Here is a 17,891-nt window from a genome sequence, read left to right on the forward strand (position 1 = left end):
GTCAGCACAGAGCCCGAAGCGGGACTCGAGCTCACGAATTGTGAGATCATGACCTGAGCCAAAGTCAGACGCTGAACCGAATGAGCCACCCAGGCACCCCTATGTTGAACTTCTGGAAGGAAACACCAAACTGTTCCACAGCATCAACACCATCTTACACTCAGACCAGTTATGCAATGCAGGCATGTTCCATTTCTCCACATACTCATTGATGCTTGTTGACATCCATCTTTTGGATCATGGCCCTTCTAGTGGGTGTGAAATGATAGTTCATTGTGGTTTTGACAATATGTTAATCTTAAATGCCCTCGCTGATCCACACAATCATTAGGAGACCGCGTGCAAATTAGATATATACATATGACAGGAAGTTTACATAATTAAGGCCAAGCCAAGATACCCCAAGGTCTGGATCTGAGCCCTAAAGATAAACATCGCGCAGCAGATTCTGAAGTTGCTAGCCGGCTAACGGGGAAAGGGAAGGGTAGACTTGGACTTCTATATTGAACCTTTGTCCAGAGAGAGAGAAAGCCACTTCCAGCAGGGGCTGCTGAGCCCAACAGCAGCCTCCAGACCTGTCTAAAGAGACGACATCGGGAGAAAGAACCTGGAGTCAGCAACCAGGCCAGGAGAGAACCCGTCTGATAAGACAGGAGCCAGACCCTACCCTAGAAGGCACCACCTCCCTCTTGAGTGAGAGGCTGAATAATGGCTAAAGGGTCAGAGGGCCCAGGAGAAGGGAGTCCCAGGACGTGCTGCTGCCGCCTTTAACCAGACAGCTGCTCCCCTGTCAAGGTCACATGACCCGGGTCAGTGGAGGAAGGCCAATTTCCAGGAGAGTAATTAGAGATTCCAGGGGAAAGCCAGGAGAACGGCCTGGGGCCCAGGCTGCCCGGCCATGGATATCACGGGGTTAATATATTTAAAACCTTAAATTCAGTTTTAATCTCATTAACCCTGAATTCTCCACTGACTCCCCAGTTAAACTGGGGCACCCACTGCTTCAGGAGGCTGGAGGATGCCATCCAGGCCAAGGGGCTCACTGCTCAGCAGGGAGCTCAAAGTTCAATTATTTTTGGTCCTTGGCCAGACTATTGGCTGGAAAGTCAGGCTGTGTGGAGAGAGGAAGGAAAAAGAAACAACCAAATTCCCAAAGCTTCCTGCCATGGTTGTTGTGAATGCCTGGCCCGGGGAACTCTACCCACACCTGTCAAGAGCCCGAGGTGGCGAGGCAGGGGGAGGTCTATAATCCACATGTTACAGGGAAGGAAGAGTGATTTAACATAAGGAAAATGTCTTTCCTACAAGAAGGGGGCTGCCCTTGGCCTGGTCAAAGGAGTTTAGAGAAAGAGCCCCAGGGCACAGTCCCACTGAGGGTGGCTCAGTCCATTAAACACCCAACTCTTGATTTCGACTCAGGTCGTGACCTCATGGTTTGTGCCCCACATCGGGTTCTACGCTGAGTTTGGAGCCTGCTTGGGATTCTCTCTGTCTCTCTGCCTGTCTCTCTCTCTCTCTCCCCCCGCTCACTCTCTCTCGCAAAAAAAAATAATAAAATAAAATAATAAAATAAACAAATATTAAAAAGGAAAGAAAGAACCCCAGACGCCAAGACAAGGAAAGGTACTCTCCAGGTTCCTAAGAAGAGATCCAGCTGAGAAAGTGAAAACACCCCCTCTGCGGGGGCTGGGGGCCCTACAAACCACCTGTGCCCTGTCTCCGCCACAGCAGGGCAGGAGGGTGGCTAACTGAACCCTGGATAGAAGTAGCAACAGCCCAAGGGCCAGCAGCTCCTGTGGAAAGCCTGGGAAGGAGGGCACAGAGCTGGGGGCAGGGAACCATTCGTGACTCACCCTAGATGGGGACACACAGACACAGCAAGAACAGAGGCCTGTGACCACGGGCCACACGTGTGAGCTGCATGCACCAGGAGGGCAGGAGAGATGGAATCCTGCTTCTAGGATGTGATGAAGGCTCTACCCACAGACAAATTGCCTTGGGGGGTGGGGAGGTGGGTGCTTAACAAAAGGAAGGGGAAAGGGATCGTGAGAAAAACCTCGAAATGATCTTTTACCCCAAAGACTCTGTGTTCACCTGAAAGATGCCATTTTAAAGGAGAAAAAAAGTGCCTTGATTGGGCAAGGTGTGGATATACATGTGTGTGCACGTGGTTTGAGGTCTTGCTATGTTGTTTTGCGGTTGTGGTTTCCTAACGGAGTGAGAATGAGGGTTCCGTGGCAAGATGAGGTCAGTTTTGGGACGTAGAGGGGTTATCTTTATTGACAACCATTTCCTATGGTTTTAGGGTCCAGCCCGCAATCTTAGGATTGCAGACTGGAGCCCCACAAGATAAGCTTGGGGTGAGGGCACAAATTCCTGGCTAAGGACCGCCGGGGAAGACTGGTTTCATTAAAGGTGAAAGTCTGGCGCCACCTAGTGACCACTCTGGTGAACACCCTGGGCCACGGAAACACCCACGCACATTCACAGCTGAGCCAGAAGAAACAGAGCCTCTGTGCCCCTATCCCTCTCTTTCTGCCCCTCCCCGCTCACACGTGCTCGCTTTCTCTCTCTCAAAATAAACAAACATTAAAAATCAACAAATAAAGGGGTTGAGGGGTGCCTGAGTGGCTCTGTCTGTTGAGCATCTGACTTGATTTCAGTCAGGCCAGAGTCTCACAGTTTGTGAGTTCAAGCCCCGCATCGGGCTCTGCACTGGCAGCACAGAGCTGGCTTGGGATTCTCTCTCTCTCTGCTCCTCCCCTGCTTGCTCTCTCTCTCTCAAAATAAATAAAAAAATAAGCTTAAAAAAAAAAGTGGAATCTGATTCCCCATCCCTTCAGAGTAAACCGCACTCAATTACTTCCTTCTAATGAACAGAATGTGGCAGAAGTGGCCTGGGAAGTCTCAGGACTCTGTCAGAAAAGGCATGTGCCTGTCCTTTGCACTCTCTCTCCTACTCAGAGGGCCCGTTCTGGGGGAAACCAGCTGCCGTGTTGTGAGGCCGTGCAAGTGACCGGTCCTATGGAGAAGTCTGGGTGGCGGGAGCAGAGGCCTCCTGGCCGTTCCCATGTGAGTAAGGCACCTCAGATGCACATCACCCTGGCCCAGACATGCCTTCAGATGACAGCGACCCTCAACTCAACTGCAATCTTGGGAGAGACCCCGTGCCAGAACCTGGTACCCATTAATTAATTAGTGTTTGCTGTATTAAGCTACCAAGTTTGGGGGTAATTCATTACATGAGAACATGTGTGGGACCCTGAGCAAGTTACTCCATGCCCCTTTCTGGGCCTCAATTTCCCCTTCTATAAAACGAGGATGTTACGTATTACGACACAATTCTCCATGGCTTCTCACGTTTCTACGTGTTCTTTGAGCAAAGGTCAAAGTTTTTTGAGAATATCTGTATATCAAACAGCTTTGGAAGATGGATGGTTTCTCTCTCCAGAGCCAGGGGTGGGCAGGCTTTCTTCCCACTATCAGAGATACAGGGTTCTCCTGTACACAACCCACCGTGTGGGTAGGTATTATTTGGCCCTCCTTCCTGTCACCCTGGGAGGACTGGGGCACCGGTGCAGAAGAATGAGGGCATTCTGGCTACTTTTGCTGCTCCAAGTCATAAAGTCCATTGACTCGGACTCAGGAGCCTCATGTCGTCTGTGAGCGCCCGTGACACTGTGGCAGGGGAAATTTGCCTGTTGTCCTGCGAGGCAGGGAAAATCTCGGGTGCTCCCTGGTTCTTGACGTGACCATGTCTCAGGGGCGTTCCACCCACACTGCAGGCATTCCCCCCGGGAGAGCCTTTCGTGTGGTTCCCAGTATGTGGCAAAGGGGTTCCCTCGCTGTCAAGACCTACCTGGTCTATCGTCATTGTTGTCATCTTCCTCCTCCTGTTTTATGACGATCTCCAGGGTGCTGGTGTTGTTATCATACACCACGCAGTACCTCACGCACTCCAGATCCACAGACTCCGGGAGAAGATACTTGTTTGCCTTCTAAAGAAACCACAAGAGAGGTTGGCATGGCAGGTGGCTTTGGTGAAGCAAATGCCCCTGCGCACCAGCACTGGAGGTCAGACCGGGCCTGTTCCCAGCACGCACAGGCACGGAAGCACCAAGAAGGGACCAGAGAGTTTGCTGAGCTCCAAGCACCTCCCGCACCCACATGCCTGGCTGTGAATGGCTGACCATAGCTGACTGGACCGGAGACAGCGCCTGACGGGAGAAGAGCTGGTCTGCTGACCGGCCCACAGCCTGCGAGGCGGCCTTGCACACGTGCCATCGGAGCGACCCTGGCCACCCTGATAACATCCTCTCTCTGGGGGAAGGTCCTTGGCAGTGGCAGCCAAATCCAAAATTTGGCAGTAAACAGAGGGCTTGGATGAGAAGTTACGAGCAAGCAGATGTAATGAGGCCAGCTGTAAGCTCAAGTGTAACCTCTCGAAGAGTGGGACTTTTGCCTTTTTGTACTTGCTGATGTACCCTGATTCTAGAACAGTGCCTGGCACATGGCTGTAGGTACTGTCAGAGGGAGGAAAGGGCAAACAGGAAGCAGGATGTCGTGAGTAGTCAGGAGCCGCTGAGTCACCAGGATGGTGGACCATGGGGGCAGGAACAACGACCAGGATCCCAAAGGGTGTTCTAGAGCTCGAGGAGGCCTGGCTGGGCACCGGCTGAGAAGTTAGTCTTCACTCGTTCGCAGTGTCCGGGGGATCCTGAGCCCAACTCGATCCCTTGTGACCTGGTCTGACTGACAAAGATGGCTGGACAGAGGACTTGCAGGGCAAGCGTACACCGTTTCTCCTAGGGGACGTTTCCGGGGGTGGAGAAGACACCAGCAAAGGGGAAAGGAGAGGAGAGCCCACGGAGGCTGGAGCAGGTGGAGAGCAGAACAGATGGGGCTGGACACGCATGTGCCCATCCGTGTAAGTGTTCATGGAGGATGCGCTCTGCACTTACACGGGTCAGGTTCTGGGATACAGAGGTTCAAAAAGGCAAAGGGAAAGGGCCGTGTTAGCTTGGAAGACTCAGAAAGGCTGGGGAAGGTGGGAAGGTTTGGAGATGGGATGGCAAGGGGGAGGGGAAATTTGCCAGAGGGACAAGAGTGGGGGGGATGTTCCAGGCAGAAGGTACAGCTTACAGCCATTTATTTTAGTCAACAGGTGCTGAGTTCATCCCAGATGCCAGGGACCAGACTGAGCATCTGGGATACGGTGATAAGCAAAGCTTTCACATACATCCCTGTGCAAAAAATTCCTGGAAGCTGGAGACAGCAGTGGGCTCAGGGGGCAATGAGAACTGGATTACCTAGATTAAGAGGCTGTTGGTTGTGGGCACCTGGGTGGCCCAGTCAGTTAAGCATCCAACTTCAGCTCAGGTCATGATCTCATGGCTTGTGAGCTCGAATCCCGCGTCGGGCTCTGTGCTGACAGCTCAGAGCCTGGATCCGGCTTCAGATTCTGTGTTTCCCTCTCTCTCTGCCCCTCCCCTGCTTGTGCTCTGTCTCATTAAAAAAATTGAGGGGCACCTGGCTGGCTCAGTCAGTTAAGCGTCTGACTTCAGGCTCAGGTCATGATCTCGTGGTTCATTAGTTCGAGCTCCATGTCAGACTCTGTGCCGACAGCTTGGAGCCTGGATCCTGCCTCCAATTCTGTGTGTGTCTGTGTGTCTCTTTCCACCCCAGGAGAGGGGGCTAGAGGGGGAGGCTGTCAGCACCGAGTTGGGGGCTGTGTGTCCTGCTGGGGCTGAGGGCTAGAAAGTTAGGGAGGGGAGCCAAGAGGCGTCAGCCTGGCTGAGGCCCAGAGGAGGTCTCTTCCAGACCCAAGGAGCTTCCAGAATCATAAGAACATGCAGATCTGAGAGTGGAGCCCACATCATCTGAAGAAGCTCTGAACAGGCTGCAGAAGGCAGAGAAAGTTCTGAAATGGGGATGAAGAGCTAGAGTGTAGAGCCAGAGAACTGAAAACCCCAGGAGGAAAAAATAAAGCAGGTAATGATGGGGAGGTGAGGGGTGTAGGGGGTGTTAGGCCACAAGCTTACCCTGCAGTCAAATGCCCTACCCCTGAGCTACACCCCCAAGCAGCAAGCTTAATCCAGGAAAACGCCTGAGGCAGAGGGCCCACTCTGGCGAGGTACCTGCAGCATGGGGACAGAGATAGTGTATCCACGAGCAGGGCGGCCGTGGGACAGTGAGGGGACAATTTTGCCAGACAAAATTTTAGAAGTAAAACTGACAGCACAGCTAATCGCGGTTGGAAAATTGAAGCCGGAAGCTTGGGTGAAATCTCAGAGCAAGAAGGTTCATGGACAGAGCTGAAGGAGACCCAGGACAAACTGGTGGTTTTCTTCAAACAGCAACTAGAGAAAATGAGGCTGAACCAGGGAGACGGAGGAGAAACCAGGGAAAGAAAGAAAGAACCTGGAAATCAAGAGTGGAGGATGTGGTCTGGATGACAGGATGGAGACAGATCCTGAGTGAAGGATGCAGGCTTGGCAATGACTTGATATACCCAGTGGGGGTGGAGAAAGGAATCTCAAGGCAGGAAGGGGGTGTGTGGTGAATGCACTCAGGGCTCGGTCTCTTTTAGAAGTTGGAGTGGGGGCGGGGTGCCTGGGTGTTTCAGTTGTTTGAGTGTCCGATCAAGTCATGATCTCACAGTTTGCAAGTTCGAGTCGGGCTCTCTGCTGTCAGAGCAGAGCCCGGGTCAGATCCTATCTCCCTCTGTCTCTCTCTCTCTCTCTCTCTGTCCCTCCCCCATTTGCACGCTCTCTCTCTCTCAAAAATAAACACATTTTTTTAAGTTGGAATGGGGGAGGGGAAGTGGGGAAGAGAAGTGGCTTCTATCTTTCAATTATAGTAATTATCTTAATGGTTTATTGTCTGCTCCCTGAGTAGGAGAGAAGACAAGGAACAAAGGGTGTCTTGTATCCTATTGTATCCCCAAGGTCTGGAACAGTGCCTGGCACATCAAGGAATTAAATAGGCATCTGCTCAGTGAAGCTGTTGGCCATGATGGGGGGTGGGGACACCTTAGGGAGAATGTGACAGGTATGGGAGACCCTCTTGGTGGATGCACAGGAGCGGTCCTACTCTGTTACCTTGCGTCCAACACTGCGGCACCTCCTGGATCTAGGATAAAATCCTCCATTTCCCCCCACCCTCACCCCCACGCTCCTGTAAGGGAGCCAGGCTGCCCCTTACTCTGCCGGTATACCTTCTTCACTCGACGGGCTGTGATCACATGGCTTTCATCATACTCCCATTTGGAACGCACATCTGGAAAGGAAAAGTTGTTGTTGTTGTTTTTTAGTTGTTTTTGAGACAGAAAGAGAGTAAACACACATGCAGGGGAAGGAGAGTGGCGGGGAAAGAAGGGGACAGAGCAGGCTCTACACTGTCAGCACGGAGCCTGATGTGGGGCTCAAACCCACAAATCGTGAGATCATGATCTGAGTTAAAGTTGGACACTTAACCAACTGAGCCACCCAGGTGCCCCAAAATAAACACACTTTTTTTTTTAATGTTTTATTTATTTCTGAGAGAGAGAGACAGCATGAGCAGGGGAGGGTCAGAGAGAGAGGGAGACACAGAATCTGAAGCAGGATCCAAGCTCTGAGCTTGCTGTCAGCACAGAGCCCGACGCAGGGCTCAAACCCACAAACTGTGAGATCATGACCTGAGCCGAAGTCAGATGCTTAACCGACTGAGCCACCCAGGCACCCCCAGTCTTTTTTTCTTAATATTTATTTTATATATATATAGAGAGAGAGCATGCATGCACAAGCAGGAGTGGAGCAGAGACAGAGGAAGAAAGAGAGAGAGAGAGAATATCTCAAGCAGGCTCTACACTATCAATGCAGAGACCAATGTGGGACATGAACTCACAAACCATGAGATCATGACCTGAGCCAAAACTCAAGGGTTGGATATTCAACTGACTAAACCACCCTGGCACCCCAAGAAAAGCACTTTTTTTAAAAAATGTTTGTTTATATTTGAGAGAGAGTGTGAGAGAGCACGCAAGCAAGCAGGGGAGGGGCAGAGACACAAAACAGAATCCAAAGCAGGCTCCAGGCACCGAGCAGTCAGCACAGATCCCGACGCAGGGCTCGAACACAAACAGTGAGATTATGATCTGAGCCAAAGTTGCATGCTTAACCGACTGAGCCACCCAGGTGCCCCAGAAAAAGTATTTTTAATAACTGTATTTGCAAAGGATCATATGACCAAACTACTTAGAGTACTTGCACCATCCTCAACGTGTATTTGTTCAGGCAGTTAGGTGATAGGAATTGTCAGTTTAAAACTCAAGGCATGCGGTTCCACTATTCCAGGCTGCCCACGTGACTCTCCTGCCTCATCAGACTCACACCCACACAGCCCCCAGAAGTAGTGAGACTTTGGATCTTTGATTTAGGGGAAGTTTTCTCTGAGGTCCAAACAAGTGGGAAGGGAGAAAATCAAAGCCAGAGCGAGCTCATCCTAAATGCTCCATGGAATTTTTAGACCCAAGTTCAGACTCTAAAACCTAGGAACTGAGGGTCTAATGTACCTGCTAGCACAGAAGGCAGGACACGGACATCCTCAAAGTTGGGAGGAATGAGGAACAGGAACAGAATCTTAGGCATGAATTCTAAAAAGGACTGTTATCCAAAACATCATTTTCTAAGATATTATTTGCTTAAGTTTATATATTTATTTTAAAAGAGAGAACACACATGAGCAGGGGAGGGGCAGAGAGAGAATCCAAGCAGGCTCCACACTGGCAGCGCAGAGCCTGACACAGGGCTCAAACTCATGAACCGTAAGATCATAACCTGAGCCAAAATCAAGAGTCAGACGCCAAACTGACTGAGCCACCCAGGGGCCCCAGGAAAAGTGTGTTTTAATGTTTATTTATATTTGAGAGCGAGACAGAGACAGAGCACAAGCAGGGGAGGGGCAGAGAGATGAAGACAGAATCTGAAGCAGGCTCCAGGCTCTGAGCTGTCAGCACAGAGCCCGATTCAGGGCTTGAACTCACAAACCATGACATCACAACTGGAGCTGAAATCGAATCAGACGCACAACTGACTGAGCCACCCAGGCACCCATAAAATATCTTTTAAGTAATCTCTACACCCAACGTGGGGCTTGAACTCACAAACTCAAGATCATGAGTCATATCCTCCACTGACTGAGATAGCCAGGAACCCCAAAACATCATTCCTAAATTCAACAACAAGCAACGTGATTTAAAAATGGGCAAAAGACATGAACAGACATAGCACACCAAAGAAATTATGCAGATGGCAAATAAGCATAGAAAAAGATGCTCCACATCATGTCAAAGAAATGCAGATTGAAACAGTGAGCTACCCCTACACGCCTATTTGTCTATCTGAATGTCAAAAATCTGGGGCACCTGGGTGGCTCTGTCAGTTAAGCATCCGACTTTGGCTCAGGTCATGATCTCATGGTTGGTGAGTCCAAGCCCTGCTTCGGGCTCTGTGCTGACTGCTCAGAGCCTGCTTCAGACTCTGTCTCTCCCTCCCTCTGCCCCTCCGCCACTCGTGTTGTGTTTCTCTCTCTCTCTCAAAAATAAACATAAAAAAAAATCCAAAACATAGAAAACACCAAATGCTGGTAAGGATGTGGAGCAACAGGAATACTCATTCATTGCTGGCAGAAACCAGAATGGTAGGTAGTTTGGAAGACAGTTTGGCAGTTTCTAACAAAACTAAACACACTCTTACCAGTTAATCGTGCTCCTTGGTATTTGCCCAAATTAGTTGAAAGGTTATGACCACTAATGTTTATAGCAGCTTTCTGTCATAACTGCCAGAAGTTGAAAACAAAGAAGATGTCCTTAAATAGGTGAATGGATATGGGGTACATCCAGACAATGGAATATTACTGAGCATGTGTGCACGCATGCACACACGCATGAATGCACACCCAGCTATCAAGTCTGGAAGAGACATGGAGGAAAGTTAAAGAATATAGAAGTGAAAGAAGCCAGTCCAAAAAGGCTGTATACTGTATGGTTCCAAATGTATGGTTTCAGGACATCCCTGAAAATACACAACTGTGTGTTTTCACCATAAAAAGATTAGTGGTTGTCAGGGTCAGTGGGGAGGGAGGGCCGAATACACAAGAGCACTCAGGACTCTTAGTGAAATGCAGCATCCTGTAATGATGGACATAGGTCATACATTTGTCAAAACCCAGAGAATGTACAACACTAATGTAAACTCTGGGCTTTAGGTGATAACTGAGTATCAATGTAGGGTCATCAATAATAACATACACACCACTCTGGTGGGGGATGACGACAGTGGGAGAGGCTGTGCTTCTGTTGGGGACGGGGGGAATTTAGTAACTCTCTACTTTTTAAAATGTTTACTTGAGGGGCACCTGGGTGGCTCAGTCGATTGGGCATCTGACTTCAGCTCAGGTCATGATATCCTGGCTTGGGAATTTGAGCCCCACGTCAGGCTCTGTGTTAACAGCTCAGAGCCTGCAGCCTGCTTTGGATTCTGTGTCGCCCTCTCCCCCTGCCCCTCCCCTGTTCGCACTCTGTCTCTCTCAAAAACAAATAAAGATTAAAAATATATGTATTAAAAAAGGTTTGCAAGACTTTAAAATAAAATGTTTACTTGAATGTGCACATGCGCGTGTGCGCGCGCGCGCGCACATGCGCGTGTGCGCGCGCGCGCGCACACACACACGGCAGAAAGAGAGGGAGAGGAAGAATCTGAAGCAGGGTCTGCCCTGTCAGCACAGAGCCCCACTCAGGTGCAATCCCACAAACTGTGAGATCCTCACCTGAGCTGCAATCAAGAGATAGACACTTAACTGACTGAGTTTCTGCTCAACTTTGCTATGAACCTAAAACTACTCTAAAAAATAAAGTATTTCTTTAAGTAGACATAAGAGGGGCTCAGTCGGTTGAGCGTCCGACTCTAGATTTCGGCTCTAGTCACGATCCCAAGGGTATGGGATCGAGCTCCGTGTTGTGCTCTGCACTGAGCCGAGCCTGGAGCCTGCTTAGGATTCTCTGGCTCTCCCTCTGCCCCTCTCCCCACCTTGTGCACACTCGCTCTAAAATTAAAAAAAAAAAAAAAAGGCATAAGAAAGCACTAACCAAAAAAGAAAATACAGGTAAACCTAACTGTATTAAAATCAAGAATTTCTATCATTTTTCATCAAAATACAAAATTAAGAAGGTGAAAGGGCTGGCACAAAAACAGACCCTCAGATCAATGGAACAGAATAGAGAACCCAGGAATGGACCCACAAATGTATGGCCAACTAATCTTTGACAAAGCAGGAAAGAATATCCAATGGAATAAAGGCAGTCTCTTCAGCAAGTGGTGCTGGGAAACTGGACAGCGACATGCAGAAAAATGAACTTAGACCATTTTCTTACACCACACACAAAAATAAACTCAAAATGTATGAAAGACCTAAATTGAAGACAGGAAGCCATCAAAATCCTCTAGGAGAAAGCAGGCAAAAGTCTCCTTGACCTTGACAGTGGCAACTTCTTACTCAACACGTATCTGGAGGCAAGGGAAACAAAAGCAAAAATGAACTACTGGGACCTCATCAAACTAAAAAGCTTGGTACAACAAAGGAAACAATCAGCGAAACAATCAGCAAAAAGTAACCGAAAGAATGGGAGAAGATCATCTTGCAAATGATGTATCAGATAAAGGGTTAGTATCCAAAATCTATAAAGAGCTTATCAAACTCAACACCCAAAAAACAAATAATCCAGCAAAGAAATGTGCAAAAGACATGAATAGACACTTCTTCAGAGAAAACATCCAGATGGCCAACTGACACACGAAAAAAATGCTCAACATCACTCATCATCAGGGAAATACAAATCAAAACCACAATGAAATAACCACCTCACACCCGTCAGAATGGGTAACATTAACAACTGAGGCAACAATAATGTTGGTGAGGATGCAGAGAAAGAGGATCTCTTTTGCACTGCTGTTGAGAATGCAAACTGGTGCGGCTACTCCAGAAAACAGTATGGAGATTCCTCAAAAAATTAAAAATAGAACTACCCTAGAAGCCAGCAATTGCACTGTTAGGTATTTATCCAAGGGATATAGGTGTGCTGTTTCGGAGGGGCAAATGCACCCCAATGTTTATAGCAGTGCTATCAACAGTAGCCAAAATGTGGAAAAAGTCCAAATGTCCATCGATGGATGATGGATAAAGAAGACGTGGTATATATATACAACGGAGTATTACTCGGCAATCAAAAAGAATGAAATCTTGCCATTTGCAACTACGTGGATGGAACTAGACGGTATTATGCTAAACGAAATTAGTCAGAAAAAGACAAATATCATATGACTTAAGTCATAGGAGAACTTTAAGATACAAAACAGATGAACATAAGGGAAGGGAAGCAAAATAACATAAAAACAGGGAAGGGGACAAAACATGAAAGACTCTTAAATATGAAGAACAAACAGAGGGTTTCTGGAGGGGTCATGGGAAGGGAGATGGGCTAAATGGCTAAGGGGCATTAAGGAATCTACTCCTGAAATCATTGTTGCACTATATGCTAACTAACTTGGATGTAAATTTTAAAAATGAATTAAATTTTAAAAAAGGAAGATGAAATGGCAAGCCACAGAGAAAAAAGATCTGCAATACAAATAACAAAAAGACTTAAACCCAGAGTTTATTTTATAAAGAACTTGTAAGTCCATGCATGAAAAAACAAATCAAAAAAAAAAAAAAAAAACCTCAGCCATGTGAGGATATCTTTACTTTAAAGACCTCTTTTTCTTTTTTAATTTTAATACTTATTTTTAAGAGACAGAGCACGAGTCAGGGAAGGGCAGAGAGCAAGGGAGACACAGAATCTGAAGCAGGCTCCAGGCTCTGAGCTGTCAGCACAGAGCCTGACGTGTGGCTTAAACTCATGGACCACAAGATCATGACCTGAGCCGAAGTCAGATGCTTAACCGACTGAGCCACCCAGGTGCCCCATTAAAGACATCTTTAGAAACCACTCAAGGCCACATCCCTAGCCTGACCCCAGCCTCCCTTAAACTACCTGCCTGAGAAAACTGGAGGCTACCAAAAGGACTTTCTGTTTGCCCAGCCAATATCTGAAGGGAGGTCCCCTGTCTCCCAGCCTCCGGGGAAGGGCAGGAGTCTAACATGATAAACTCCAGTCAGCAAACCCAGATGGATTTCACATGGACCACACCCCCTACACTTCCTATAATTTTTCACTTTCCCCAGTCCCCTGCATCCCACACTCCCTCTCCCACCCCCTCCCTCACTCCCTTAAATCACCCCCAGTGACCTCTCTGCCATCCAAAGCAGAGTTCAATGCACACTGGACTCTTTCCTATTGCAACAGTATATTACTGATTAAAGTCTGTCCTTACCTCTTTAAGGAGGGTCTGGCTTTGTTTACCTGTGGACTGTGTGAGCAACAAACGTGAACCAACTACATGTAGCTAATGTAACATTATGAGTAAATTTCTGTTTGTTTTTGTTTTCCAGAGAATGCACATGAGTAGGGAAGAAGGGCAGAGGGAGAGAGACGTTCTGAAGCAGGTGCCACACCCAGCACAGAACCCACCGCAGGGCTTGATCCCACAACTGTGAGATCACAACCTGAGCCACAATCTAGAGTTGGATGCTCAAAAGACTGAGTCACCCAGGCGCCCTCTGAGTGAATCTTTACAGAATCATGAGCAAAAGAAGTCAGATACATGGTCTGTATTGTTTAAAAACAAACAAAACTAAGTATAGTACACTGTAAGCTCATTTCACTCATTAATATGGATGTGGAAGTCAGAAATCATAAGTCAAATCTAATGGTGTGGACACAATATGTGATGACAGAGTAAGGACTATGTAATACTAGAAAAATCACATTAAGATATTAAAGGGGCGCCCGGGTTAATATCAGTGGGTTAAGCGTCTAACTTCGGGTCAGGTCACGATCTTACGGTTCCAGAGTTCAAGCCTTGCATCGGGCTGCTCTCTGAGCTGACAGTGCTGAGCCTGCCTGGGATTCTCTCTCTCTCTCTCTCTCTCTCTCTCTGTCCCTTCCCCTGCTCTCTTTCAAAATGAACAAAAACTTCTTTTAAAAAGGAGAAAAACTATGTTTATTTCGATAGATCTGTTAAAATCAGAAACAGACCAACCTTGCAAAGTCCCTGAGCAGATAAAATCAGTTCAGTGAAACAAACAAAGCTTAAGTCAGCTTATTTTACAAAGCTAACTTGACCTGGATCGTGTCTTGCTTGGGTCTCTGGAAATGATAAGCAAACTTTGAACTGTTTCCCAAGGATAAGAGGAAACCATTGAAAATTGTAATATTATGGAGGGCGCCTGGGTGGCTCAGTCGGTTAAATGTCCGACTTGGGCTCAGGTCGTAATCTCACAGTTTGTGGGTTCCAGCCCTGCATCGGGCTCTGTGCTAACAACTCAGAGCCTGGAGCCTGCTTCAAATTTTGTGTCTCCCTCTCTCTCTCTGCCCCTAGGTTCTCTTTCTCTAGCGCTCTCTCTCTCTCTCTCTGAAAAATAAACATTTGTAAAAAAAAAAAAAAAAAAAGTTTTAATTTTTAAAAATATTATAATATTGTGAACAATCACTGTGGAAAAATAAATGCTGTTTTCCCACTGTGCAGCTTTATAGCAAACATACCCCTGAGCCTTATCTCAGTCTGGTTTGAATGTTCCCAGTTTACAAACTGTCTTTTCTGTGTGTGTGTGTGTGTGTGTGTGTACAATAAATGTTTACTTATTATTACTTCAGTGATTCATTGGTTTTGCTTTGTCTATTTGGAACCTTTGGCAGCAAAAGTTTCAATTCATGTCATGAAAAAAAAAAGTCTTTAGTAAGAACTTCCTTAACCTGTTGGAAAAAATTACTAAATAGCTACAGCAAACATCATAGCAAATAGGTAAAGGTAGGGAAAAAGATAAAACATCCCTGTGTAACATCACACAAGAAAGCAAAGGGCACAGCAATGCCAGGAGATAAGGGTGGGGGGGAGTAAAACGTAGAAGAATTGAAAAGGAAGAAATAAAACTGTCATTATATATAGATAAATATGATGGTCTATATAGAAAACCTAACAGAGGGGCGCCTGGGTGGCTCTGTCGGTTAAGCCTCTAACTCTTGGTTTTGGCTCAGGTCATGATCTCCTGGTTTCTGAGTCTGTATTCCATGTTAGGCTCTGAACTAACAGCGCAGAGCCTGCTTGGGAATTCACTCTCCCTCTCTCCCTGCCCCTCCTCTCTCTCTCTCTCACTTTCTCAAAATAAACTTTAAAAAAAGGAAAGAAAATCCAAAAGAACCATAAACAATTAGGATTAACAGGATAGCACATCAAGATTGCTAGATACAACATACACACACACACACACACACACACACACACATAAAATAATGAGCTGTAAAAGTGGGGGGGATAATATTTCAAAAGAGAAAAGACTTGTGGTAATGTCTAATGATCCAAGTGTCTACCAGAACTCACAAATCAGCAACAGAGACTAAAGAAATGGATGTGCAGGGGCACTTGGGTGGCTCAGTCGGTTAAGCACCTGACTTTGGCTCAGGTCATGATCTCTCAGTTCGTGAGTTCAAACCCTGCGTTGGGCTCTGTGCTGACAGCTCAGAGCCTGGAGCCTGCCTCGGATTCTGTGTCTCCCTCTCTTTCTCTCTGCCCTTCCCCCACTCACAGAGTCCCTCTCTCTCTTTCTCAAAATAAACAAACATTTAAAATTTTTTTCAAAAAAGAAAGAAATGGATGTGCAGAGGTGCCTCTATGGTAGGGTCCAAGGAAGGAAGGAAGGAAGGAAAGAACATCTCAAGGCAACCTTATTATTTTTGTATGTGATAATATCCCTTATGATTTTGTAACATGAGATCACGTTAATCAGACTGTATGTTTGTGTGTTACCATATATGAGAGACAAAAAAGAAAAAAATTATATAAAAAACCATGCCACGTGGTGTTCAGGGCTCAGTTCTTTGGGTACGAACCCAACTGAGCGACACCGGCTGTAATAAAGTTGCTTCCTGGAAAGAAAAGTCTCGGTGTCACGACTCTCTGTGCGAGAATCCTGCTACATTGCTTGGTGGCTCATACGGGATTTGGAGATGGTGTACTTCCACCTCCTTTGCCACTGGAGAGGCAAACCTCAGGGCGCAGGGAGAGGCAGCTACCTGGCGCCAGTGGACCCCTGGATCCGCAGGAGACTAGCTCTCCCGACATACTGGGGTGAGGACCCCATGTGCGCTAAAGGAACCGGTGAGGCCCAGGAACCAGCTCAGGAAGCGCCTGTCAGACTGGTAAGAACCCAGGTTCATTTTAGTAGACCTGCCTGTAATAGACAGAAGGGGAGCCTGATCACCTCCCGGGGTTGCACTAGTAATTCCACAAGGGAAGAGGAACGAAGCTGCAACTCTAAGGCACTGGGGTGGCAGGCTGGAGTTGCCATGTAGCTGTGTATGGGGACAGGTCTCTCATTCATTTTCTGGATCAATAACTATAATAATTAGAGCCAAGTGTCGCTGGTTATTCTACCTCAGAACACAGACTTCAGGGAATATTCCTAAGCAGCTGCCAAAACTCCTTTTGTTTTGGGGAAGTTCCCTGTCTTCTCTGGACTGACACAGACTGACTAATTCCACTGGTGGAAAACAAAAGAAACCTAAGGTCTGCTCCTTTGTCTGAGCTGACAAGATTTAAAACTGGGAATTCCCTTTCTCTGCCTTCTGCTGGCACCTCTCCTCCTTCACCCTCCCTTCCCCCACTCCTTTTCTGTACCACCTGGGTGGACGGTGGGGGGGGGGCGGGGGGGGGCCTGCATAACTGGCTCCTCAATGCCTCAGGCATGGTCAGCTCCTCCTCCTACCCTAGAAGTTGAGGAGCAAAGACCACTGAAGTCGGATTTTCCCACCAACTTTCCAGGTAAAAATTAACCATGGGGAACAAAGTGTCTTACTTGGACTCAAGTAAAATGAATTCAATGTTTAAGTTCATTTAAGTTTGTTGATTTGAGATAGACAATGTTTATCAACATTAAAAAAACCCAACAAAACAGAAACGCGTATTCTATGTAGATTTGCTGAAGGTCAAATAAGCTCATGTTATCTCTGTTCCAATTTGTTAACAAAAGGAGGACTGAAAGTGATGGCTAATTTTGTCTGTCTCATAGTTTTCATGGGTAATTGTTAAGATAGCTTTCAAAGTCCTTGGTAACCTAAAACATTAAAGTTTTGTTTGCGTGATAAATTGAAATTGAACTCATTGGCAAGCTAAGGAGATAAGAAGCTAAAGCACTAATTACTAGATGTAGTTTTGTGCTTTTGACTTGTTGCAAAAAAAGTAAGGACATTTGGAACTCTTGAAAAACATGCTTTGTGCTGAATGGATTCATAAATTTGCCATCTAAAAAGGTTCTGATATAACAGAGTTCACAATTGATTACTACTTAGTTTTTACTGGAGACCAAGGCTACTAGCAGTTAAAATTCTACTAAGTGTACTTAAGACTATTGAAAATAAGAAAAGCAACCCTGTATGTAGGAAAGTAGGAGGTAATGTAAGAAAGATATAAGGAATGGAAATATATTTTTGTTAAAGGTAAAAGAAAGTGATTTTATCCTAAATGAGACTGGTTATCTGGAGGAAAATGGCTAGGGACAAAATCTAAATGCCAAAGTTGTAGAAGGCTTGTGAAGGATAATCTTTAAAAATAAATTTTATATATGGTCAAGATGGACTAAAGTTAAAATAAGTGGATTTTTAAAAAGTACACAGGATTAAGATTAAAATTCCTCCTCCTTTGATCCAAAGGCTGGGGAAATGATGGCAATACCCTTGACGCCAGCCTCCAAATCCT

At 46.7% G+C, this 17,891-nt stretch overlaps 1 protein-coding gene across 5 annotated transcripts in view; it reads right to left on the minus strand.

Annotated features, from left to right (window-relative positions):
• STYXL1 (serine/threonine/tyrosine interacting like 1) overlaps positions 1-17,891 on the minus strand; it is an 80,081-nt gene that overhangs the window by 33,564 nt on the left and 28,626 nt on the right. For all 5 annotated transcript variants that reach the window (XM_039243494.1, XM_039243495.1, XM_039243496.1 and 2 more), the window contains exons 3-4: positions 7,217-7,278; positions 3,860-3,998 (exon numbers count right to left, since the gene is read on the minus strand). In XM_039243494.1, the coding sequence (XP_039099425.1) occupies positions 3,860-3,998; positions 7,217-7,278 (201 nt within the window). The remainder of the gene's footprint in view (positions 1-3,859; positions 3,999-7,216; positions 7,279-17,891) is intronic.

This window comes from Hyaena hyaena, unplaced genomic scaffold, assembly GCF_003009895.1.
Source record: "Hyaena hyaena isolate Hyena2069 unplaced genomic scaffold, ASM300989v1 scaffold_228, whole genome shotgun sequence".
Lineage (NCBI taxonomy): Eukaryota > Metazoa > Chordata > Mammalia > Carnivora > Hyaenidae > Hyaena > Hyaena hyaena.